Source organism: Acomys russatus, chromosome 16 (assembly GCF_903995435.1).
Source record: "Acomys russatus chromosome 16, mAcoRus1.1, whole genome shotgun sequence".
NCBI classification, from domain to species: Eukaryota; Metazoa; Chordata; class Mammalia; order Rodentia; family Muridae; genus Acomys; species Acomys russatus.
The window spans coordinates 13,568,072-13,595,229 of NC_067152.1; the positions used below are offsets into that span (position 1 = coordinate 13,568,072).

Below are 27,158 nucleotides of genomic sequence, written 5' to 3' on the forward strand. Positions count from 1 at the left end.
TGCTACCACACTAAGATTACTCCTGATTTGTTTCTTTTTCTTTCTTTTCTTTCCTTTTTGGTCTCTCCCCTCCCCCCTCAAGACAGGATTTCTCTGTGTAGCCTTTGCTCTCCTAGGCTCACTTCGTAGAGCAGAATGGCCTCAAACTCAAAACAAAATAAAAAATAGTGATCACTAAAGTTATCTAAATAAACATTAAGCATAAAGGCCTTGATTAAGGTAAGGTTTAAATATGAGCAAAGGGGGGACTAGAGAGATGGCTTAGCTGTTAAGGACTAGCTCACAACCAAAACTAAGCACGAGGAAAGAATCAAATTTCAATAAAGTGATGCAAGCTTTGAAATAAAAATTTCAAAAATCTTGAAGGCAAATAGTAGTTTAACACTGTTTACTGGATTCCTCTACCTTTTTTTGCTTTGTTTTGTTTTTTTGGTTTTTTTGTTTGTTTGTTTTCAAGCAGGGTTTCTCTGTATAACAGCCCTGGCTGTCTTAAACTCACTGTGTAGACCAGGCTGGCCCCAAACCTTCAGATATCTGCCTGCCTCTGCCTCTGCCTCTGCCTCCTGAGTGCTGGGATTAAAGGTATGCACCTGGCAGATTCCTCAATCTTAAATTATAGCAGTTTGAAGCTAATAAAAATGTTCTGAAATTTGAAAGTGCTAATGGTCACATGACATTCTGAATCTACTAACAATTTGAACTGTATATTTTTGTTTGTTTGTTTTTTTGTTTTTCGAGACAGGGTTTCTCTGTGTAGCCTTGGCTTTCCTGGACTAACTTTTTAGACCAGGCTGGCCTCGAACTCACAGCGATCCGCCTGCCTCTGCCTCCCGAGTGCTGGGATTAAAGGCGTGCGCCACCACGCCCGGCTTTGAACTGTATATTTTTAAATGGCTAAAATAACTAAATTTTATTTTAGGTGAATTAAAATTTCTGGTTTATTTGGAAAGCAAGCAACATGAAAACGAGCCCTGGAAATAGGTTAGTCTCAATTCCCAGTCAAATGGTACAAAACAATTTCTGAGAAATAACCTGGCCTCTTTCGTTATAGCCATATTTCTTTTGAAGTTGCTCACATACCTTATGACATCATGTATGGCAAGGCACTTTAATGTCAAAACTACAGACGTCAAACTAGTTCTCTTAATCTCTGGGATCACATGATCAGGCATACACTGGTTCCAAAAATCTTTACTATAAATCCGAAAGCATTTTCCTGAGGCAGTCCTGCCAGCTCTGCCACTTCGCTGCAGTGCTTCACTTCTACAAAAGAAAACAAAAACAGTCCCCAAATGCTTTGTGAGTTTGACAAATACTTTACTCCCAACATTCAAACCAAGTCCAGATATTCTAACCAGCCTTATTGAATTGAAAAGCTTGGTACAGAGACTTACTTTGAAATAGGAACCACCTCCAGGATGTCCAAGCCTAATCTGGGGTTGTGATTTAATTGCTTCACAAAGCCTCCATCCACCACATATCTGAAAGAATGAAAGCAAGTTAAATGCCTAGAAACTAAGGGAGACGTATGAGTTTTTGCTTCTATTTTATGTGTACGGCTGTTTTTCCAGAAGTATTACTATGCACCACATGTATGTCTATTGCCCACAAAGGCAAAAAGGTAGCCACCAGTTTATGAGCCACCAAGTAGGTGCTGAAAATGAAACCCAGGTCCTCTAGAGATGCAGCCACCAAGCTATCTCCAGCCTCCATGCTTGTTAATTTAACCACTTTACACTCTCCCTTTCTGCCTCACTGACTGCATTACTTGTGTCAAATATAGAACTTCAATGTCAGCTTGGTGACTTGCCTTAGAGAGTCAAAGCACGTGCCAAAAGCCTGATGACCTGAGTTCCATCTTTGGAGCCAGGATGGCATAAGACAAGAACTACCTCACACAAGCGGCCCGCTGACCTCCATGTGCACGCGCGCACGCGCGCGCACACACACACACAGATAAGTGTAAAAAAAAAGAAAGCTGAAATTCAAGAAATGGATTCCTCATACATAGTTGATGGTAAAGTAAAGTCCTCACAAAGTAATGGTGGTAATGAGGAAACATTTTGGCCATTCTTCCAAAAAGCTATCATGGAATTACCATATGATCTAGAGATTTCATTCCCAAGTATACACCCAAAAGTACTGAAACAAACATACAAACATGTAGATGAGTATTCATACCAGAAGTAATGACAATGGCCAAGAAGGTAAAAATCCACCAAACCGTTCATTCAAACCTAACTGACTAGGGACTGAAAAACTGGCTCTCTACGCTTTACTCAATGTTTTGAACCACTGCTAGATGAAGCCTCTCAAAGGGCAACTCTGCTAGGCTCCTGTCTGCAAGCATAGCAGAGATGTGTGAGGGGCTGGCTGTCTCCCATGGAGTGGGTCTTGGGTTGGGCCAGGCATTAGTTGGATATTCCCTCAATCTTTGCTCTATCTGCATCCCTGAACATCTTGTAGGCAGGGTGATTTTTTGGGTCAAAATGTTTGTGAGTGAGTTGGTGTTCCCCTCCCTCCACTAGGAGTCTTATCTAGTTAGGGGATCTCCTTTTCAGTCTCCATGATCTCTGCTACTAGGAGAGTCAGCTAGAGTCCCCCTCTTATCTTCCCAAAAGCCTATCCTGATTTAGGTCTCCAGCTTGTCACAGAGATGTCCCAACCACAGTTTCTCTTTTCTTTGCAGGAACTACCCTCCTACCCCCAACTCTCCCCAGGTCAAAAGAATGGGTACGAAATGAAGTAGTAAGAAAGATGGCAGAGGCAGGTGGATCTCTGTGAGTTTGGGGCCAGCCTGGTCTACAAAGCAAGTCCGGGACTGCCAGGACTACAAGAGAAACCCTGTCTCGTAAAAAACCAAAACAAAACAAAAAAACAAAAAGACAGCTCAGTAGGTAAAGGCACTTGTATGAAAGTCTGGCCACCTCAATTTAATATTCAGTACCTACAGCGTAGAAGGCAAGAACCAGCTCCCTCAAGATGTCATCTGACACACAAATAAATAAGAGATTTTTAAAAGTTGTACCTGATCCCATCTATTGTCAAAGATGTTGCAGAAATGTTGGTGGATATGACACATTTTCTAATTCCCGGTGGAGGTGGCAAAAATATTCTCCTCTGTTGATCTAAAACATACAGAGGGGGAAATGCTAGTTATAGCAAGCTCTTGTCAACATCAAGCTTTAAAAGAACTCATTTCATTACAAGTTGTATTTTTAGCAATCAGTTAAGAACACTGGCTGCTCATCCAAAGATCCTGAGTTCAATTCCCAGCAACCACATGGTGGCTTACAAGTTTCATCCCTCCCTCCTTCCTCTCCCCTCCTCCCCCTCCCTCCTCTCCCTATCCCCTCCTCCTCCTCTTTCTCTTCTGTGTAGCCTTAGCCATCTTGACGTCCTGGAATCCGGTAACTCTCTTTATAGACCAGGCTGGCCTCAAACCCAGCCATCTGCTGACCTCTGCCTCTCCTGAGTGCTGGATTTAAAGGTGTGTGCCACTACAGCCAGCTTATCTCCTCTTAAGTAATCTGGAATATAAACTGTAATAACAAAAACTAAAGCTGTATCTTCCTGTTTCACTTTTAAGATTTGTAAATCCAAGCTGGAGAGATGACTCAGAGTTTAAGAGAACTTGATACTCTTTCAGAGAACCTTTGAGTTTGAATCCCAGCACCCTTATCAGTTCCCAGAGTCTACATGGGTGACTCACAACAGCCTGTACCTCCAGCTCAAAGGATCTGACACCCTCTTCTGGATTCCTCATGCATCTGCATTCATACACACACACACACACACACACACACACACACACACACTTACACATAATTATAAAAATATCTCCTACAGTGAGGGAGTAAGTAGACGCAATCCAGGCCAAAGAGCCAGCTCATATAACCTTAGAAGGGATTACATGAGCAACTGTCCACACTTGACAGACAAAATTTTTAGATGTCTCAACTGGGAAGAAATTTTAAAGATATTCCTTTTTGGGAGGTTCTGGAGACAGGGTTTCTCTGTGTAGCCTTGGCTGCCCTGAACTTGTTTTGTAGACCAGGCTGGCCTCGAACTCACAGTGATCAGCCTGCCTCTGCCTCCCGAGTGCTGGGATTAAAGGTGTGCGTCACCATGCCTGGCTAAGATATTAATAGACAATATCATGGCTAACACACACACAAAGAGTGAAAAGAAAATATCCACCTTGATGTGGTATTTCACACCTATAAATCCAATACTCAGGAGGCTGTCAGAAGAAATCAAGCTCAAGGCCAGCCTAGGATACATAGTAAGACCCTGTCTCACTATAAATACTCATTAACTTTACCTATTCATTAACACAGCTAATGGTCACTGTTAAAATTCTTTTCTATAAGCTGCAACCAAGAAACCTTTTTCCTTTCTTGGTGACATTTATGTCACCAAACCATGACAACACAAAGATATAAAAGTTATAAAGGTATCTCCAACACCCACAGTAACAACAACAAAGACAAGAGGTACAGTGGTACATTAATCAGACTGAAAAGAAGCTGAAAGAACCCATGGGCTGCAGAGATGGCTCATATTTTGAGAGCACAGACTGCTCTTGCAGAGGATCCTAGTTTGGTCCCAAACACCCATCTCTGTCAGCTCACTATAAACTGCCTGTAATTCCTGGTCTAGGTGGACACAATGCCCCTGTAGGCACCTGCAGTCATGTGGACATACCCAAACAGAGACACACAAATGCATACTTAAAAAATAATAAAGATAAATCTTTAAGGAAAATTGTGAAAAGGGGGAGAGGATCCAGGCACTCTCTCTTCCTACCTGCCTGCCCAGCATATCACTCAGCTCTGCATCACTTTCACCTGAATGCCTCTTTGCCCTCCTACAAGCCACCATAATAACTATTATGCTCATAATGGGTCACCGACAGCTTACCCATGATAGTACCCAAACAAAACAACAACAAAAACCAACAACAACAAAACCCCAAAACTTCCGATGGTAGCCATACAGCTCTATCATATAGATATACGCATCGACATAGAAAACTGCACATACATGGAAATAAAGCTGAACACAGTCAGTAGTCACAGTGGGTCCAGAAGTATTGTTCTGCAAAGTATGTTTACCACTGGAGCTGGACGGCAAATTAAATCAGGGAAAATGAATTAGCAGACCACAGAACAGCTCATATACATACATACATACATACATACGCACGTGCGCACGCACGCGCACACACGCGCGCACACACACACACACACACACACGAGCATACACAGAGAGACAGAGCGTCCAACTCTAGCAATGGTTAGAAAAGAAGACATAACTTGGTAAAGGAACATCTCTATAGGCTGCTATTTCCTTGGGCTGTAAGATCCAGGATGGTGAATGAACCAGTTAGAAAGCTGACTCACAACTCCCAACAGACTTTAGCTCAGGGGCCAGAGAGAGAGAACTAGAAATGACTGTCAAGAGTCAGTCACAGAGATGGCAAGTGAGCCCGAGACCTCTCCAGAACAAAGACTGTTAAGAAAACAGCAACTTAAAACTAAAACCTTAAGAAACAGCCTCTTGCACTCAGTGAGGCAGAGGCAGGTGGGTTGCTGTGAGTTCAAGATCAGTTTGGTTTACAAAGTGAGTCAATGACAGCCAAGACTACACAGAGAAACCCTGTATCAGAAAGAAAAAAGAAAAAGAAAGGAAGGAAGGAAGGAAGGAAGGCGAAACAGTCTCATTTCAGCAAGGGAAACAAAGTTGGGGAAGAAGAGCTAGCAACAGCCTCAGAATGAGTAGTCAGGGATCAGGCATACAGCACACTTGGCTTTTCACCTTGTATTCTGAATTTATTAGTTACAAAAAAATTACTAAAGTCCAGAAAACAGTAAGAACCTTAAGAATTATCTGTAAGGCCGGGCGTGGTGGCGCACGCCTTTAATCCCAGCACTCAGGAGGCAGAGACAGGCGGATCACTGTGAGTTCGAGGCCAGCCTGGTCTACAAAGTGAGTCCAGGACAGCCAAGGCTACACAGAGAAACTCTGTCTCGAAAAACAAATAAACAACAAAAAAACCCAACTTGTTATTACTATTTTGTATATATATGGGTATTTTGCCTGCATGAAGGTCTAAGTACTTCAGGAGGCCAAAAATAGGCTTTGACTCTCTAGCTACATACAGTTAGGAGCCACCATGTGGTGCTAGGAATTAAACCAGGGTCCCCTGCAAAAGCAATCAGAGCTCTTAACCACTGAGCTATCTCTCCAGCCACAACAACAATTTAGTTTTATAAATCAAACCCAGTAATAAAAGTTTTACAGAACAATTTTTTTTTGAGAGGGTTCTCTGTATAGCTCTGGCTGTCCTGGAACTTACTCTGTAGATCAGGCTGGCTTAAAACTCATAGAGATCCGCCTCCCTAAGTGCTGGGATTAAAAGCATGCACCACCACCTGGCTACACACACACACACACACCGCAACTACATGTTCATTCTTGGAAAGCAGGCCAATATATAGCTACTTACTAGGGAAAGAAAGTCCATCCTGCTCAATGTAAGACACATCTGTCTGTTTTTGTTCTTGAGACAGCTGTACTCTGTACAGACCTGGCTGTCCTAGACTATCTTTGTAGACCAGGCTGGCCTCGAACTCACAGAGATCTGCCTCCCCAGTATTGGGATTAAAGGCGTGCGCTACCACAACAAGCGTGACTTATCTATAAATCCTATATAAATTTTAAAGCAGTGGCAAATAAATAGAGACTGTAGCCCTCATTTCAGAAAATCCCCACAAGGAATTTTGATCTGTTGAAAGAGCACACAATCCACTCTCAAAGCACTAAGAAGGAGATGCAAGGTTCTCAGAAGTTACCACAAAAAGAACCTTAAACAAAATCAGTGTTCTTGAGAGGCTATGGAGCTTTTAACATTTTGCTTCATGATTTGGGTTAAGACTTGGGAGTTACAAAACTGAAATCGGTTTGTCAATTTTTTTGACTGAAGATGTGAGTGTGTGTGTGTGTGTGCGCGCGCGCGCACGTGCTCGTGTGTGTATAGAGAAAGATATATACACACACACATACTAATTCAATAAAAACATTGTAAAAGTGGTCTTGAGATGGCTCAGAGGTCAACAGCTCTTGCTGCTCTTAAGGGACCAGAGTTTGGTTCCCAGCACCCACATCAAGCAACTTTCAACTGCCTATATCTATGGTACTAAGGTATGCTGGTCTGGCTGGTCCCCAGAAGCTTGTATGCATATTCACAATGACACACACAGGAACACATGAATAAAAAAGTTAAATTAAAATTTAAAAAATTAAATAAAAATAATTAAATTGGTTTTTAACTCTTTAAAAGCCAGCTATGTCAGCTGGGCATGATGTTGTAGGCCTTTAATCCCAGCACTCAGGAGGCAGAGGCAAGAGATCTCTGCGAGTCGGAGGCAAGCCTGGTCTACAAAGTGAGTCTGGGACAGCAAGGGCTACACAGAGAAACCCTGTGTTGAAACAACAACAACAAACCAAACCAACAAGCCAGGCACCTTTTCTTTCCTCATAAGGAATTACCTGTTGTCATAGAGCCGTAACACGGCAGTATCAACAGGCCATCTAGCGTGGTGTCCTGCACGTCATAGTCGTAATCGACAGACTCCGCCATCTGAAAAAGCAGCTCACAACTCTTCTCTATTTCAAACTGGCCTGAAAGGAGAAGTTAGGAAACTTTAGGAATTGAACTGCAAATGCTAATGATTATTTTAAAGGCTAATTTAAAATTAGTTTAAGGTCATTCTAAGTCTTTTTTTTTTTTTTTTTTTTTTTTTTTTTGATCTAAAGAAAAACATCATGTAGGACATGCCCAATCTCAACGACAAGATTTAAACAGAAGTATGTTTTTGATTTCTACAGGGACAGAAGTGTTTGTCATTTTTAAGCCTTTCATGCTGCTAACCCCGAATTTCAGGAGGACTAGATTGCTCACACACAAAGGAAACTAGTACAGGAAATACTGAATCCAGGTACATTTCAAAAACTAACAGCTTCCAAAAGGCAAAGAGATCTTTTTTTGTTTTATGTTGGTTTTTCGAAAGAGGGTTTCTCTGTGTAGTACTTGCTTTGTAGACTAGGCTGGCCTCAAATTCACAGAGATCCACCTGCCTCTGCCTCCCGGGGTGCTGGGATTAAAGGTGTGCGCACCAAAGAGATAGTTTTAAATGTCTCACTTCAGATATTAGTGCAAGGCAGAGTAGGACATCAGCAATATAATGACTTATTTCTGCTAGGATGCAGCTAGTTAAAAAGTTACACTACTCAGCTGGGCATGGTGGCGCACGCCTTTAATCCCAGCACTCGGGGAGGCAGAGGCAATCGGATTGCTGTGAGTTCAAGGCCAGCCTGGTCTACAAAGTAAGCCCAGCCCAGGATAGCCAGGGCTACACAGAGAAACCTTGTCTTGAAAAACAAAAACAACAAAACCACACACACACACACACACACACACAAAACCCCCACAAAACCAAAAACCAAGTTACACTACTCTTGAATTTAACTGTTCTAATTTTGTCACACACAAGCTGCTACAGGCTTGTCTGCAATGCATAAATTCCATACCTTATCAACAGGGTGTCATCTCACCACTTCAAGAAATGACAGTTGAGATGTGAATAACAGAATTAACTATTCAGTGTAAGGATTACTTAGCCAAGTTAGAGTACTATGTACAGTGGACAACAAAACAAACAAACAACAACCCAGTTTCCAGAGTTAACTTCTTTCCGTGAAAGGGTAGTGTAGTTCACATGTATTTACTGGTGATCCTGACACTCTGTGTCCCTGTTACCTAACAGAGAATCACCAAAAGAGAAGGCAACAGTTGAGAAGAGTCCACACCTCCCAGGAGAAGTAGCAGTCTATTCTGGTGCCGTATTTCCTGAATATAAAAGAAAGACATTGACCAGGCACAGCAGTGTGCTCCTGCTCTCACAACATATTGCCTGGGCAATGAGTCAACAAAGATTTCTGTCTCAAAAACCACAAAATCATTTTATTTACTTATTTATTCATTGAAATATTGAGGGGATTTTTGTTGTTCCTTTAAAAAAAAAGATTTATGTATTTATGTGTACAGTGTTCTGTCTGCATGTACACTTGCATGACAGAAGAGGGCACCAGATCTCATTATAGATGGTTGTGAGCCACCATGTGGTTGCTGGGAATTGAACTCAGGACCTTTGGAAGAGCAGTCAGTGCCCTTAACCTCTGAGCCATCTCTCCAGCCCTGTTGTTCTTTGTTTTTGAACAGGTGGTTATCACATAGTCCCAGCTATGTAGCCCTATCTATCCTTGAACTTGCACTGCTCCTCCTGCCTCCGTCACCACAGTCCTAAGGTTAGCAGCATCCACCACAACACCACTCCATTAAAAATAATAGAGATTATAAAACTTAGTCGGGTATGCTCACCAGTCAGAAAAACTAAGATGTCTCCAGCCATTTCATTCAAATGAATATCCATGGTCACTTTCACAATCTAAAGCAAGCAAGCAAACAAAAACCACAATAATGTTATGCTGGTATAAAAATTTATTCCTTCACTACTATATCCCCTTGCTCCACACAAAAAAATTCAATCAAGGCTCCCTAAAAAGTCCTAGCATTCATGAAGTCTACTGATAAAATATAACAAATAAGGCCAGCCAGGTGGCTCAATGGGTAAGGTTCATGATCCCAGTTTAATCTCTAGAACCCACATAAAGGCAGATAGAGACAGTAACTTCTGCAGAGGTGTCATGTAACCTCCATATGCACACCATGGCAGATGTGAATACCCCCAACACATCATACACACACAATAATAAAGGAAATTTATAAAACATAACAAATTACCAAATTGCCTAAGTAAATAAAATCTCACACACAAAAGACAAAAGAAGATTGCCAAGTAATACCGCTTGAATATACGCCGTATTTTCTCTGTCTCTTGGGCCAATCAAATTGCAGAATTTCTCTCTGACTGGATAGAGCCTTCCAGGTATATCAAATATGGGGCAATTTCCAAAGAACGCAGAGAGCTTGGCTAGCTCCATAGTTGCTGACATCACCACCACCTTTAAATGCTCTTTCCTGTTAGGAGACTTATCCTGAAACAGCTTCTTCAGTAAACCAAATAAGATGTCCTGAAAGGAAAAGCTAGTAAGCCACAAATGCTAGTAGTTTATTGTTTCATTTACTTGGTTTTTTGTTTGTTTGTTTGGTTGGTTGGTTTTTTGGGGGTTGTTTTTGTTGGTTTTTTTTTTTTTTTTTTTTTTGGTTTGGTTTGGTTTTTAGCCTTGGCTGTCCTGGACTCACTTTGTAGACCAGGCTGGCCTCGAACTCACAGTGATCCACCTGCCTCTGCCTCCTGAGTGCTGGGATTAAAGGTGTGTGCCACCACGCCCGGCCTATTGCATTTACTTGTTCTATCATCCGCCTACCCGCCTACCCTCCTACCCGCCTACCTTCCTTTCTTCCTTCCTCTCTCCTCCCCCTCCCCTCTCTCTGTCTGTCTGTCTTTCTTTCTTTGAAGCCCAGTCTCACTGTGTAGATCTAGAACTCACTAATCAGGCCAGGATGGCCTTCGGCTCACAGAGATAAGCCTGTCTCTGTGTCCTGAGTGCTAGGAATATTTATTTTGAGACAGAATTTCAAGTAGCCTGGAGCTAGTCTGGAACTAGGTATGTTTTTTTCGGTTTTGTTTGGTTTGGTTTTTCGAGAGAGGGTTTCTCTGTGTAGCCTTGGCTGTCCTAGACTCACTTTGTAGACCAGGCTGGCCTCGAACTCACAGGGATCCGACTGCCTCTGCTTCCAAGTGCTGGGATTACAAATGAACTTCTTGTTAATTAAAAAAAAAAAAAAATTAAAATACTCACTGTAGTTAAAGTTCTTTCATGGGCTTCATCCAAAATAATGACACTGAACTTGCTAAGATTTGGATCTCCCAGAATATGTTTAAGTAAACATCCATCGGTCATGTATTTGATTGCTGTTTCCTGATGTTAGGAAGCAGAGTACATCAACTTACAGCATCACAACACTTCCTTATGATTCAACTACTTCTCCACCCCCAAATACACAGACCAAACCATCAAGATCCATATAAAAGAAAACATAAAACTGTCAGAGCTGGGCGTGGTGGCGCACGCCTTTAATCCCTGCACTCAGGTGGCAGAGGCAGGCGGATCGCTGTGAGTTCAAGGCCAGCCTGGTCTACAAAGTGAGTCCAGGACAGACAAAATAGCATAGAGAAACCCTGTCTCAAAAAATTAAATAAATAAACAAATAAATAAATAAATAAAACTGTAACAACGATGGCTGATTAACTATAAAACATGTCCCCTATACAGACAGGAAGCAATGGAGTGTCTTGAGATAAAGCAAGGAGTCAGCAATAAGGAGAAACAGGGGTGTGTGGAATGTGGCAAGACAAACACTTACAAACCAAAGAGGGGAGTGCACTTCAGTGGCAGGGTGCTTGCACTCACTGCATGCACAAGTCCTAGGTTCTGTTCCCAGCAGGGCAAACTGAAATAAAAAGCTCTGTGGACAAGCAGGGTGTGGAGGCAGAGGCAGGAAGATCACTATGAGTTCGAGGCCAGCCTGGTCTACAGAGTGAGTCCAGAAGAGCCAAGACTACACAGAAAGACCCTGTCTCAAAGGGGAAGGAAAAAAAAAAAAAAAGCTTTGCTGACTTGCTTATTAAGTTGTCACGTTTTCCACTGACTATAGTCACCTAAAAAGAGGTGACTGAGAAACTGTCTCCAAAGATTAGCCTCTGGGCATGTCTTCGGGCATTTTCTTGATTAGTGACTGATGGTGGGCAGTGCCCTCCTGGAACAGCTGGTCCTAGGTAGATGTAGGAGAAGCAAACTGAGGAGGCCATGGAAAGCCAGCCAGTCAACAACACTCCATGGCCTTTGCTGTCTCTGCATCTAGGTTCCTGCCTTGGTCTCCCTTAATAATGGTCTGCAACCTATCAGCCAAATAAACTCTTTCCTCCAAAGCTAGTTTTCGTTGGAGTTTTACCACAGAAATGAAAACCAAAGACTCTGAAAACGGCCAAGCGTGGTAGGAAAGGCACAAGGTAAAACACTTGGATACTGTGACTAGGTATCTTCACAGAGAGTAGAGCTACAGGACTGAAGATAGTTTCTGTTGGGGATTTTTTTAAAGCTCTGGAAATAGCAGTGATAGTTACACAACACTGTAAACTGTGACTACATTTGATGTTACTCAGCTATACACCTAAAATGGTTAAAATGGTAAAGCTTATATTATGTACATCTTATTACCACAACAAAATAAAGTTTAAATATAGATGGACCACTGGTTAAGAGCACTTGCTGCTCGTGGAGAGGGTCCTAATTTGGTTCCCTGAATCCACATAGCAATTCACAAACAGCTATTAACTCCAATCCTAAGAGGCCCAAGGCCCTCTTCTGGCATTCTCAGTCACCAGGCATGCATGTGGTACACAGACATACATGGAGACAGAAACACGCATTTATATAAAACAGATTTTTAAAGTAATAAGGAAGTTTTTAAAGTGTATTTACTTTCTGTATAGGAAAATTTTGTTCGCATACATATGTGTGTACCATGTGTACCTGCTGGATCCTCTGGAACTGGGGTTATAGACGGTTGTGAGTTATTATGTAGATGCTGGGAATTGAACCCAGGCCCTTTATAAGTACTCTTAACTACCGAGCTACTGAGTCACCTCTCCAGCCCCAAGTAATAAATAAACTTTTAAAAGATTAGACTCATGCCGGTGGCACACGCCTTTAATCCCAGCACTCCACAGGCAGAAGCAGGAGGAGCGCTGTGAGTTCGAGGCCAGCCTGGTCTACAAAGAGAGTCCAGGACAGTTAAGGCTACACAGAGAAACCCTGTCTCAAAAAAAAAAAAAGAAAGAAAGAAAGAAAAAGAAAAAAGAAAAGTAGACATAACCAGCCTTTGATAATGGATAAACTAGCTGCGGATGGAGAAGATAGAGCAGTCAGGTATCTAAGACATAAAGCCTTAACAATAGGCAACAAAAATTAATTCTAGGTACCATGTTTATGCATTGCCATGGGGGTACAGGGAACCAAACCAGGACCCTCTCCAAGAGTAGCAAGTGCTTTTATTTTTATTTTATTTTTTGGTTTTTGAGACAGGGTCTCTCTGTGTAGCCTTGGCTGTCCTGGTCTTGCTTTGTAGACCAGGCTGGCCTTGAAACTCAGAGATCCGCCTGCCTCTGCCTCCCAAGTGCTGGGATTAAAGGTGTGCGCCACCACTGCTCAGCGCAGCAAGTACTTTAACCAGTGGTCAATCTCTTCAACCCCAGTGTCGGTTGCATTCACATTTAAGCTTTATTTTGTTGTAGTAATAAAATGTACATAAATATAAACTTTACCATTTTAGGTGTACAATTCAGAGAGATGCTTTAGTAGTTAGGAACACTTGCTGCTTTTTTTGCAGAGGACCAGGATTCAGTTCCCAGCACCCATATGGTAGCTTACAACCATCTGTAATTCTAGTTCCAGGTTGTCTGGCACCCTCTTCTGGACTCCTCAGGTACCATGCACAGTGCACATACACATAGGCAGGCAAAACACTTACGTTCATAAAAAGTAAAATAAACAAACCACCCCCTAACCTACTCTCTGTGGATTCCGCAGACTGAAGTCAGGTCTTCATGTTTGCAGGGCAGTTACTTCACCATCTGAGCTGGCTCCCCAGGCCATATCCTGCCCGTCCGAGTGTTGTTCCCCACTCCACCCGTAGCCCCGGATCTTTAAGATTTTTTTTTTTTAATGAAGGAGCTAGTCTACTTGGGGAGTTACAGGCCAGTGAGGGACTTTATCTCAAAAATGAAAACTAAAGAATAAAACATACACATGGCACTGGAGGGACAACACTCAAAGTTGTCCTCTGGCCTCCACACATATATGCACATATAAGATCACAGAAAGACACGGATATGGGCTACAAATGTAAGTTTATAGTACTTTAAATGTATACCAATAAAGCTTTTGTACCTTGGAGCTGCAGTCATCAAAACGAACTTGGTACCCTACTTTCGATCCCAGAGTGCATTTCATTTCTTCAGCAACCCTCTGAGCAACCGAGATGGCAGCAACTTTGCGTGGCTGAGTCACCCCAATCATACCATGCTGTGAAAACCCTATCAAAACAAGAAACAGAAACACACTATTCATTAGCAATTGTTTCTTCCTACTCAACTAAAATTAAAATTGTCCCTGGTCAATCAATAGAAATTATATGGATATTTCCAAAAGGAAACCCTACAGACCAGCAACATATTGCAGTACATTTGCATCAAAAAAAATCTTACTATTAATTGAAAAAAGAAAAGAAACGCACATTTATGGACCAGAAAGATAGCTCAATAGGTAAACGTGCTTACCTGATGAACTGAGCTCCATCCTAGACCCTACACTAGCAGGAGAGAACTGACTTCCTAAAGTTATCCTCTGACCTCTACATGCAGTGTCACATACGTGCCTCTATGCACATGTATTGTTAGTATATAAAAGGAGATTAAAATAAATAAATAAATAAATAAAATTTTTAAAATAATTTAAAAAAATTTTTAAAAAGATAATAAAAAACACATTTATAGCCATTCTAAATGTACAAATGTTAATTAGGTTTGAGATTTTTATGTTTGTTTATTGGGTTTTGTTGTTGTTGTTTTCAAGACAGGGTTTCTTTGTGTAACAGTCCTGGCTATCCTAGAACTCTCTTTGTAGACCAAACTAGCCTTAAACTCAGATATCCACATGCCTCTGCCTCCTGAGTTGCTGAGATTAAAGGCCTACACTACCACACTGGGACTGAGTTGGGTTTTTGTTTTGCTTTGTTTTTTAATTCTTAAAAACACTTAAAGAATAAAGCAAGGATTCTATAAATTTGGTTTTTTGTTTTACTTTTTGACAAGATCTCATATTGGCCTCAAACTCTTGGGCTCTACTGATCTCGGCTCTGCCTCCCAAGCAGCTGGTACCATGGCAAAAATATTGTACCTGGCTTAAGCCAGAACTGTAAAACTAAAATCCAAAACCTCCACACTTCCTAAACTTCTCTTTGCCACAGAAGTACAATTGGGGGCCAGAGAGATGGCTCAGTGGTTAAGAGCACTGGCTGCTCTTCCAGAGGTCGTAAGTTCAATTCCCAGCAACCACATGGTGGCTCACAACCATCTACAATATAATCTGATGCCCCTTCTGGCTTGTGGGTATATATGCAGGCAGAGCACTGTATTCATAATATAAATAAATAATTCTTAAAAAAAAAAAAAAGTACAATTGGATTTGAATATTCCACCTTTCCATAAATTTCTATAGACATTTTTTTTGGTTTGTTTGTTTGTTTGTTTGTTTTCAAGACAGAGTTTCTCTGTGTAGCCTTGGCTGTCTTAGACTCACTTGGTAGACCAGGCTGGCCTCAAACTCACAGCAATCCGCCTGCCTCTGCATCCCAAGTGCTGGATCACAGGCATGTGCTACTGTGCCCAGCTTTCTTTTCTTTTCTTTCTTTTTTCCTCTTTGGTTTTCAAAACAGGTTTCTATGTAGTCCTGGCTTGGCCTCGAACTCACAGAAATCCACCCGCCTCTGCCTTCCAAGTTGCTGGGATCAAAGGTGTGGGCCACCACCTTCCAAAAGCACTTTTTTCTTTCTTTTCTTTTCCTTTTTTTTTTTTTTTTTTTTTTTTGATTTTTTGAGACAGGGTTTCTCTATGTTATCTTGGCCATCCTGCGCTCACTTAGTAGACCAGGCTGGCCTTGAACTCATATCAATCCACCTGCCTCTGACTCCAGAGTACTGATATTAAAGGCATGCGCCACCATGCCCGGCCACTTTTTTCTTAATAGCATGTAAAAATAATGGTATGCCTTAACAAATGATGTCAAATTAGAACTGATGCATCAGTTTAGGTTAATATAAAGGCTAGGCATGATGAAGGCTAGCACAAACAGCACATGGAGAACATTCTCAAAAAAAAATTAAAAATTTGCCAGGTGGTAGAAACACATGCCTTTAATCCCAGAACTCAGGAGGCAGAGGCAGGTGCATCTTTGAGTTCCAGGACAGCCAAAGCTACACAGAGAAACCTTGTCTCAAAAACCAAAAAGAACCAAAAAAATTTTAAAGATAAGTTTTTATTTATATCTCTGTATTGGCATGTGCACATTCAGGTCCCTGGGAATTGAGATTCCCCAGAGCCGAGTTACACGTGGCTGTGAACTGTTAATGTGGGTGCTGGCAACAAAAATCTGGTCCTCTGAAAAAGCAGCAAGAGATTTCATCTGCTGAGCCATCTCTCTAGGCCCCCGAAATTAACTATTATTTTAATATGAATTATATCGAAAATAATTTTGTTCTTTTCCAATCTTATGACAGAGAATGATGTCATACAAGATGGATGCTTTATTGATAATTTGTTAGCTTGATTCTGGTAGAATCTGAGAATATTTACCTGACAAAGGTCTTGAGGAATAATGAAGTGTCAGCAAGAGGGAGCAACCATCCTTTCCCCTTCACAACTGTTTCAATTCTTGCTGGTCAGCAAGATAACCTTATTCTAAAAAGAAAGTTTGCATCTACTTGCCATCCTTTTTCCCCTTACCATATAACCATAGCTGGCCTGGAACTCACTATGTAAGCCGTGTTAGCCGCAAAACTCAGAGACCTGCTGCCTCTGGGATTAAAAGCGGGAACCAACGCCATGAGGTGATGGCACACACCTTTCATCTCAGAATTTGGGAAGCAGAGACAGGTGGAGCTCTGTGAGCTCAAAGTCAGCCTGGTCTGCAGAATGAGGTCCAGGACAGCAAGGGCTACACAGATAAAAACCATGTCTCAAAAAACTAAAGCCAAAACCAAAACCAAAAAAAGAAAAGAAAGGGTATGCACCATCATGATCAGGCTTCTTCTTCTTCTATTATTATAATTGTGATTAATAATAATATGCCACCTCAACAATTTCTAAGCCTAAATTAAAGTCATAAAGGAAACATAGGGAGGATGGAGAAATTGTAAAGTAAGGCAAAAATGGGCATTTACACACCATAGCAGTTTTTTGGATGTTTTTTGTTTTGGTTTGGTTTTTGGTTTTTTTGTTTTGTTTTGTTTTGAGAAAAGGTTACCCTTTATAGCCTTGGCTATCCTGGACTTGCTTTGTAGACCAGGCTGGCCTCGAACTCACAGCAATCCGCCTGCCTCTGCCTCCCGAGTGCTAGGATTAAAGGCGTGCGCCACCACACCCAGCTAGTTTTTTTGTTTTTTTTAAAGCATGGGCCACCATCACTCTACCCAATGATGGTGGGCTTTCTTTCTTTTTTTTCTATATATATATATATATATCTGTGTGTATGTGTGTGTGTGTGTGTGTGTGTGTGTGTGTGTGTGTGTGTGTGTGTATACACATGCTCTATCTGCATGTACACATGCAGGCCAGAAGAGGGCATCAGATCCCAGTGTAAATAGTTGCCAGCCACCATGTAGCGGCTGGGAACTGAACTCAGGACCTCTGGAAGAGCAATCAGTGCTGTTAACTCACTGCTGAGCCATCTCTCCAGCCCCCAATAGCAGTTTTATTAGACCTTAAAGTTTTGTATTGTTTCTTTAATGCTTCCAGTTTTACCCACGAATAAAATTACCTGCTTCATAAAGGTATTTAGGGAGTTGAGTTGTTTTACCACTTCCTGTATTTCCTGTAACAATGAGGAACGAATTGTCCCTCACGGCTTGAATGAGCTTTTTTCTTTGTTTCTGAATAGGAAAAGTTGGAGTCGTTCCTCCCTCCTGTGATGTACATCCTTTCTCTTCTGTAACAACACAAAAAACAAGTGTGCAATTACAAGACCTGTGAAGACCTCTCTGCCCATGTCTCGGAACTGAAAGAAGAAAGCAAAGCAATCACAACTGTAAGAATCCATCTATGACTTTTCAGTTCAAGTCACCTACATACAAATCACACGTGAAAGTTTATAAACTCAGAATAACTTTTTGGAAAAAAAAAAAAATCAAGCAACTTCAACATTGCTGCTGTGTAACTCAATGTACTTGGCAAAGGCCGTCCAGCACAAGGCAACGAATATGCACGCACAGCTAACCTGCAAGCACACAACTCAATTTTATTAAACAATAGACCAAAAAAACCTGAACACAGCGGAGCAACTCTCAGAAGACTAAGAAGTCACCTGTATTTGCTTCTGATTCACGGTTCAAGTTAGGTCCCTGTTCAGAGTGACTGATATCCCAGAAGGCCAAGTGGTGGGTAACCATGGAAACTGGCTCCTGGAAACGGGCTCCCTTCATACCGTACCCAAAGGCAGGCTGGCGGCCCGACGAAGGGGAGGGGGATGATCGGGTAGAGAACAAAGGCTTTATGAGGCTGTGGAACCGCAGAACGCATTTGGGCGTTCGAGTCCACTTTCTTGCCCCCCGGTGAGGTTTTCACCCAACTTGGGTTTGGGACCGCCCCCCTCTAAGCCAACGCGCTCACTGGACGCAAAGTTTGCCTCCAGGCTTAGAAGACCAAGAGAACGCCTAAGTCTCCTCCCTCTCTCCTCTGCCACCCACAGATGTACTTTTCGCCCCGCAAATAACTCCCGCCGTCTGCCCCGGCGTCCCGCGGACCGCACCTCTGTCAGCGATGCGAACAGCTGACGGCCGCTCTTCCTGGAGCTCTCTGGGCCGCTCGCCCTCCTCCTGCCGCCTTGGCGCCCTGCCCGCGACGGCGGGAAACCGGGACATAGACCCGGTCCGGAGAAGAAGCGAGCACGTCCACGGAGCTGAGAAGATGGGAGGGGGGGTGGAGGAGTGAGGGCGCGCCCTGATGACGTAGGGCTGTTTACTTCCGCGCGTGCGACTGGCGGCGAGGGGCTGGGGAGCGGCTCGATGACGTGGCGGCGGCTGTTTGGACGGGCGCGGACCCGCGCTCCTGAGGGGCCTCCCGAGGCCCCACCCCCTCGAGGCGTCCCGCCCACTGCCACGTGCCTCCGGCAGCCGCGAAGCCACACCTGAACACCTGCAGGCCGACTCCGGTTTTTTTCTTCAGTGTGAAATAAGGCTGGACGACGACACCTCCTCTAGGCTCCACAGCATACCCACAGTCTGGTCATGTCTCCACACACACCAGTTGAAACGACCCTTCGCCATGCCACAGTGTGACCTTGGGCAACTACCCTTTCATCCTCACAAGACACATAGTTACTGAGTTGCCAGTCAGCTGCTAGTTCTGTAGTTTCCCGTGTCGTTTCACTTCCATCATGGAACATGCTTTCCGTCGCCTCCAAGTAGTTGAGGGATGAGGAGGACTTGAGGTACATAGTTCAGTGGTAGAGAGCTCACTATCTACTGTGTGGGAGGCCCTGGGCTTGCAATACCCTGTACCGCACATAAACTTTGTCAAAGCTGAGTGTGAGGGCTTGCACTCATGGTCCCAGCATTTGGGAGGCTGAGGCAGGAGAGTTACTGTGAGTTCCAGGCCACCACTGGGTACAGAATGAACCTGGCTCGAAGAGTGGGGGAGGAAGGAGGAGGGGGAGGGGAGGGGAGAGGAAGAGAGAGGAAGGAGGAAGAAGAAGAGATAGTTTTGCAGCAGCCTTTCAGTTATAGTGCCTGCTGAGTCTCTTAAGCACAGTCAGTTGTAAGAAGATGTGAGGAAACCTGCTTCTTACACTCAAAAAACAAAACAGTCAAGAGCAGTATGTAGCCCAGGCTAACCTAGAATATATGCTCTTCCTGCCTCGGCTACCCAAGTGCTGTGACTACGGGCATATGTCATCATGTCCATTTGATTCTTGTACTTTTTGTTAGTTCCTGGGGTTAAAACTAATCCAAATTTACAGGAAGGCAACACAAAACTACCGTTCACCTATCAACCCAAAGCCCTTACTTGTCGACCAAGCTGAAAAAGACATAAGATGTTATTAGAATCCAAGACTTTGCTATAAAAAATACATGTTGTTGTTGTTTTGTTTTTTGAGACAGGATTTCTCTGTGTATCCTTGACTATCCTGGACTTGCTTTGCAGACCACGCTGGCCTCGAACTCATAGCAATCCGCCTGACTCTGCCTCCCAAGTGCAGGGATTAAAGGCATGCGCCACCACTGCCTGGCCTGTCAACTCCTTTTCAATGGAACGACTGACAACTCCTAAAATGAAAGTTTATCCGATTTTGAATGGTAGCAAATCAGATGTATCCTTCTAACAAAGTGAGCCCAGGACAGCCAGAACTGCACAGAGAAACCCTGCCTCAAAAAAACAACAAAACAAAACAAAAGTTACTTTGCAAAAAAAAATAAAATAAAATAAACGGAATCATTCTGAATCAATACTGGATACTTTACTAAGCAATTTGTAGTTAAATGTTTAAGAATATATACGTGTGTGTGCGCGCACGCGTGTGTATATATGTATATATGTGTGTGTGTGTGTGTGTATGGACTATATAGAGTCAATACATAGATCAGGTTCACCTGACTCAAAAAGAAAAGACTTGGTCAAGCAAATGACTTGGGGCATAGCTGAACATACTTATAAGCATTGAAGCACAGGCACTGAAGAAGTCACATCTTAAGAATTGGGCTGGAGAGATGGCTCAGAGGTTAAGAGCACTGACTGCTCTTCCAGAGGTCCTGAGTTCAATTCCCAGCAACCACATGGTGCCTCACAATCATCTATAATGTGATCTGATGTCCTCTTCTGGAATGCAGGTGTACATGCAGGCAGAGCACTGTGTACATAATAAATAAATAAATCTTTATAACAAAAAAAAAATTGGGGTTTTTTTTTGGTTGGTTGGGTTGGGTTTTGTTTTGTTTTGGGGGGCGTTGTTTGGTTGGTTGGCTTTTGGTTTTTTGAGACAGTGTCTCTCTGTGTTAGCCTTGGCCATGCTGGACTCACTTTGTAGACCAGGCTGGCCTCGAACTCACAGCGATCCGCCTGCCTCTGCCTCCTGAGTGCTGGGAGGAAAGGCGTGTGCCACTGTGCCGGACCTCATCTTAAGAATTGTTAAGGTTGGTGTTATATGCTTACACTTGTGGCAAATGTTGATCCTCAGATAGCAATCTGATGCTCTGTGTTTTCCTTTTCCTTTTTGATTTTGTTGGCTAGGTGAGGGCCTTCCCTCCCAGCTCCCACCAAGGCAGTAGGAAGACCCAAGGCTATTACTGAGCAAAGGGCCAAACTAGAGCTCCTTATGTTTGTTTCCTTCTCTCTGACAGAAGCAGCAGGGACTTTGGAGAAAGCAGAGAAAAGGGAGGTGTAATGAAGCAAGCATTGACAGAGAGAACAAGGAACTCACAAGTGTGCAGGAAGAGCAATCTTCAGGGTGGTCAGAAAAGGTCTAATGGAAGGGATTCAAGAAAACAAGCCATCGTCGGATGTGTATCTCTTTTCACTTAAGAGTAATCAGGGGTCAGCAAGGCAGCACACCCATACGTGGTCATCGTGAGAGAGTGCGCAGCATCAAGGCGGCATTCTGAGGAACACAACAGAGCTAAGATGGCGGGGAAGCTCTGTGTAGCTATTGATGAATGAACTGAGCTTCGGAAGTTGAGACGATTTTAGTAAATGCTAGAGAAGGCTGTAAGACAGAGCAAAGTAGAAAAGTTCTACGAAATCAAAGTACTACTTGTTATGGTGTGTGTGTGTGTGTGTGTTTCTGACACATGGTTTCTCTGTGTAGCCTTCCCTGTCCTGGACTTGCTTTGTAGACCAGGCTGGCCTCGAACTCACTGTGATCTGCCTGCCTCTGCCTCTCGAGTGCTGGGATTACAAGCGTGTGCCAGTGTGCCCGGTTTAGTTATGGATTTTTGAGAAAGATGAAAATTATTATTTTCTTTCTAGCTATGGTCTCTGTAAATCTTGCAGTTGCCTGAAGGTGGCAAGCTGGGTTTACTTGAGAAACTTCAGCATCAACATTATTTAAAAGAAAAATTAAACAGTACTACTGTTTCTCTAAAACTAAACAATTTTCAATTATAGATTATATATTCAAAAAAGTGAAAAAATCAAAACACAGTAATCATTTTTAAAAACTTTGTTTTGAAACAAGTTCTTACTATGTAGCTCAGCCTGATCTGGAACACTCTTTGTTAACCAGGCTGGCCTTAAACTCACAGAGATCTGCCTGTCTCTGCCTCCTGAGTGCTGGGATTAAAGATGTGCACTACTGTGCCCGATGTTGCTTAAATTTTATACATATTTAGTATAGGTGTCTTTCATGGTACAATTGCTCTTCATTTTAATTTTTTTAGATTTATTTATTATGTATACATGGACTGCCCATCAGAAGAGGGCACCAGATCTTATCATAGATGGCTGTAAGCCACCATGTGGTTACTGGGAATTGAACTCAGGACCTCTGGAAGAGCAGCCAGTGCTCTTAACCTCTGAACCATCTCTCCAGCCCCCATTTTAATATTGTAATTGTATTATCCTTCTTTACTTTTTAAAATATTGTTATTAATTTATTCATATTACATTTTACTTTTTTTTGTTTTTTTGTTTTTTTTTTTTTTTTTTTTCGAGACAGGGTTTCTCTGTGTAGCCTTGGCCATCCTGGACTCACTTTGTAGACCAGGCTGGCCTTGAACTCACAGCGATCCACCTGCCTCTGCCTCCCGAGTGCTGGGATTAAAGGCGTGTGCCACCATGCCCGGCTACATTTTACTTTTTTTTAATTGGTTTTTCGAGACAGCGTTTCTCTGTGTAGCCTTGGCTGTCCTGAACTTGCTTTGTAGACCAGGCTAGCCTCAGACTCAGCAATCCTCCTGAGTGCTGGGATTAAAGGTATGTGCCACCACTCCCAGCAACAAGTATACATCTTACCATTAATGTCCATGCTAAACATTATTAAAAGTTTCATATTGAATAGTCAGGTTTATTAAGATGTATTATTTACATCTTTATTTATTAAAGATATTGCAGCCAGGCTGTCGCGGCACATGCCTTTAATCCCAGCACTCGGGAGGCAGAGGCAGGCAGATCTTTGTGAGTTCGAGGCCAGCCTGGTGTACAAAGCAAGTTCAGGACAGCCAAGGCTACACAGAGAAACCCTGTCTCGAAAAAACAAAAAAAAGAAATAAAATCTTTTTTTAAAAAATTACAAAATAGTTTTATCACTTGATAGATACTCTAATTTATATCTAATTATGTGTATGCGTGTATGCCTGTGTACGGCTGTATGCACATGACTTGAGTGTAGGTATCTGTGGAGGACCCACTAAGGACCACCAGGCCGCAGGCCTGCCACTTTGTAGCAGAGACATATTTGACCCTGAGACTCTACTTGTTTTTGAGGACTCTTCTCTCCTCGACATCATGAGGTCACAAATCCTTTAAACAATGGATGTGATTTTTGAACAAGAGCAGGGTCAAGAGGCAAGACACAATGGTAACACACTTCACACTCACCTCAAAGGAAATGTAGCCCTCATTACTTACTTGAACTAATAAGAACTGTTACCTTAAATTGACAAGTTCATTTGTTGTTTGTTTGTTTCTTTGTTTTTCTTCTCATTATGGAGCTAGGGGAAGCTTGAAAAAAAAGCAGTAATGTCTTTGCATATTGGAATTATAATGTGGATAAATTTCTGACTTACCATACATACACATGTGTATGGGCCGAGATCTGAGTTAAGGCAACATATGAAAGAATTGGTATTTGTTCAGGACTCCCAAGTCTAAGTTCTCAGCACAGAGGAGATTTCTTTTCCCCACAGGAACAATGGGTAGGAAATAAGAGACAAAGACAGGAGAGAGAGGGCAAGGGAGAGTGGGAAGGGAACAAGAGGGGGAGGAAGAGGTATTTGTTCCAAGAGGGAGTACAAAGGCCTGCCTCTGCATAGGAAGGAGGCAGGTGTGTCCCATACGCAAACGGCAGCTTAGAAAATGAAAGTGGGAAAACCTGGTTAGGATGAGGTGTTTAGTTTTAATTGGGCATGCTAATTAGGTGAGCCAAAGGGAGCCTTTGATTGCTGGACTTCAATACTTTGGTAGCTGGACCTTGGTAGTCAGCCTCAGGAGGGAAAAGTGGCCAAATAAGGGAGTAGACCTTGGTGGCTGGCTTCAGGAATGTCATCTAATGGTTTTTAGTGCACCAGAGGGAATGGGGGAGAAGGCCAAGGCCTGCCGGAGCCATGTTTGCCGTGCTGGCCTAGCTCGAATCCCTTCGCCGTGTGTGTGCTCTTACACACATTTGTGTGCATACAAGTACAGCCTAGGGACAGCCTCTGATGTCTTTCCTCAAGCATTATTCACCTTTTGTTTTGAGACAAGGTTTCTCACCCAAGAATTCACCAAGTAGACTAGGCTGACAGGCCAATGAGGCATGCCTGTCTCTACCACTCCAAAGACACTACCACAAGCCAATATTTTCACACGGGTTCAGAGGCACTCACTCCGGTTTTGCCAGCACTTTCTGGAGTTAGCCTCCATCATACACATTTTACCAGCTTATTATTCCTGGTTTCCCCTCAAGCTGTCAATAGTCTTCCTAATTTGCATATATTACTTTCCCCCTTTGAAATTAGCTGTTGTCCCCATTGTATTGGCCAAGGAGACTCCAGGCACCTTATCTGCCAAGTATTCAGGCAATGGCTGATGGAAAGCGTATGCAAGAGTCAGTAAAATGAAGAAAAGATTTATTTCTTTATCATCACAAGAAAATGCCTACCCTGCTGCTCTGTGTTCCCTTCTGTTCTTTCGCTTTCCTTTCCTCTGGTTCAAATGCACTTACAATTAGAACCATACAAAGCCACGGGCACTGTGATCATTCCTGGCCACTGGGGCCATTCCCCCCAGGGAATGCAGAACATTTAATAAGCCTGTCCAGCATCTAATAACAAAGGAGAGACACGTGGCAGATCATGATAATGATTTTGTGTCTTTATAGAAAGATGAAAGAAAAGCCTGACCTTGCATAATAATAATAATCACGTTGTTATTCAGAGAATAACTGGCACCTCATGAATTTTAATGTCCCGTGCATTTTCTCCCAACTTCTCCCCACAGTGCCCTGTGAGCCTTTGCAGGGCTGTCTTCTCTTATCTCTTACCTCCCTTGCAAGAAGGTAATTATTCTACCTAAGCCAGAAGACTTTGGGACTTTGCTTTCTTGTGGGGTTGGTCAGTACGCTGGTCAGGGTTGACTTTAAACACCCTGGAGCCATCACACTGAAGCCCCAGACTTGTTCTTATTCTGCTGTAATGTGCTTCGCTTGATTTTTTTTTTTTTTAACTTATTACAAAAATACCTGGAGCATCCTGTAATAATAAGTCTGCTCCCTTTTTATAGAAATCATAATTAGCGCCGTTCATGAAGGTACAAGAATTTGCTAAGTCTTCTCCACATCTCTCTCCTTCACTCTTCTCTAGTGGGCATAGTCCATGGCTGAAACTCAGTTCTGCATTTTGATAGACAGCATAATCTCAAAATTACAGAAAACTCAACTGGATTTTTGGCTTCTTAAAAACATATAACTGATTCTTATTTATCTTTGTGTTCAATGAAGTCTCTTAGTGAATTTCCAAAGAGTCCTCATAAGAATTTGCTTTATAGCTGGCCATGATGGTGCATGCCTTTCATCCCAGCACTCAGGGAGGCAGAGGCAGGGGGATCACTATGAGTTCCAGGCCAGCCTGATCTACAAAGCAAATCCAGGACAGCCAAAGCTAAACAGAGAAATCCTGTCTCAAAACAACCAAACCAACCAGCCAACAGACAATCAAAAAAGAATTTACTTTATATTAAGAGTTATCTTTCAAGCTGGGTGTGGTGGTGTAGGCGTTTAAACCCAGCACTTGGGAGGCAGAAGCAGGCAGATCTTTCTGGTCTACATAGTGAGTTCCAGGACAGCCAGGGCTACACAGTGAGACCCTGCCTTGAAAAAAAAAATAAAAAATAAAACAAAGAAGTTGTATTTTGTAGAAAACAAATGAGTTGTTGTCACAGGCTACAGGAGGATGGAGAGGACTGACTTTAAAGAAGAAGAGGGGATTCCACAACATGGAAATACTTTCTTAATATGTTTATTGTGGTGGTAGATATAGTATATATTTGTTAAAGAATTACACATTTAAAACTGGCAATTTTTTGTTTTGGGGGAATTTTGTTTGTTTGTTTGATTTTGCTATTGTATTTTGAGACAGGGTTTCTCTGTGTAGCCTTGGCTGAAAACTGGTGAATTTTATACCTTAATTAATCCAACCGAAGAGGATTCCATAATGATACTAAATGTTCCTAATGGGGAATAGCTGTCAATAAGTGCTGTCAACACCAGACTGGCATGTTTGCTGTATGAATGATAATACCAAGAAAAGTGCAGGGCTAGAAGAGGACTATAAAACAATTTTGCATTCCAGAAGGCGGTACCTTCAACATTGGTTAAGTTGATTGATTTTAGAAACACAGCCAGCCAGCCAGAAGTAGTTCAGGCTTAATTCAGAGGTTTAAAAAATAGGAGAGAAACAAAAAAGTTCTTTTCTTCTTGCCTTGCTCTGCTTTTTATTCTCACTTCAAAGCTGATCGTTTGCATGGCTGGATGAATGCTTCTCCTTAGATTCCTATGTGGATGCTTGTCTCACTGCATCGAGGTCTCTTCTCGGGCTTCCTTCACAGAGAGGCCTTTCTTGACAGCCGCTGTGAGCCTGAAACTGGGAACTGTAAAAACTTGTCTTTTGTTTGTTGTGGTTCAGCCCAAACATACACCTTTAATGCAAGAACTTTCTGTTTATTGGAAACAGATGATTATGGTGTAGTTTAGCCCTAGCACACATTTTTTTTTTTCTTTTGGTTTTTCAAGACAGTTTTTCTCTGTGTAGCCTGGGCTGTCTTGGACTCCCTCTGCAGTCCAGGCTGGCCTCGAACTCACAGTGATCCACCTGCCTCTGCCTCCCGAGTGCTGGGATTAAAGGCATGTGCCACCACGCCCGGCTCCTAGCACACATCTTTAATGCAAAGGCTTTCTGTACACAGGATTTAATAAAGTTAACCCTAAGTCAAGAGACAGAGCAAGACCAGGTCTACACAGATGTTTCTAATGCACTTTTTAAGGAGTTACACAGACATACTTGAACAAGCCATTTGTGCACTAATGAGATACAAAAGCCAGGACAAGTC

At 42.6% G+C, this 27,158-nt stretch overlaps 1 protein-coding gene across 1 annotated transcript in view; it reads right to left on the minus strand.

Annotated features, from left to right (window-relative positions):
• Dhx40 (DEAH-box helicase 40) overlaps nt 1-18,854 on the minus strand; it is a 40,363-nt gene extending 21,509 nt beyond the window's left edge. Inside the window, exons 1-10 of the mRNA XM_051158219.1 lie at nt 18,673-18,854; nt 17,686-17,853; nt 14,041-14,186; nt 10,891-11,010; nt 9,931-10,158; nt 9,446-9,512; nt 7,555-7,686; nt 3,029-3,128; nt 1,395-1,481; nt 1,081-1,263 (exon numbers count right to left, since the gene is read on the minus strand). Of these exons, the coding sequence (XP_051014176.1) occupies nt 1,081-1,263; nt 1,395-1,481; nt 3,029-3,128; nt 7,555-7,686; nt 9,446-9,512; nt 9,931-10,158; nt 10,891-11,010; nt 14,041-14,186; nt 17,686-17,853; nt 18,673-18,784 (1,343 nt within the window). The 5' untranslated portion in view covers nt 18,785-18,854. The remainder of the gene's footprint in view (nt 1-1,080; nt 1,264-1,394; nt 1,482-3,028; nt 3,129-7,554; nt 7,687-9,445; nt 9,513-9,930; nt 10,159-10,890; nt 11,011-14,040; nt 14,187-17,685; nt 17,854-18,672) is intronic.
• Between the last annotated feature and the right edge of the window lie 8,304 nt (nt 18,855-27,158).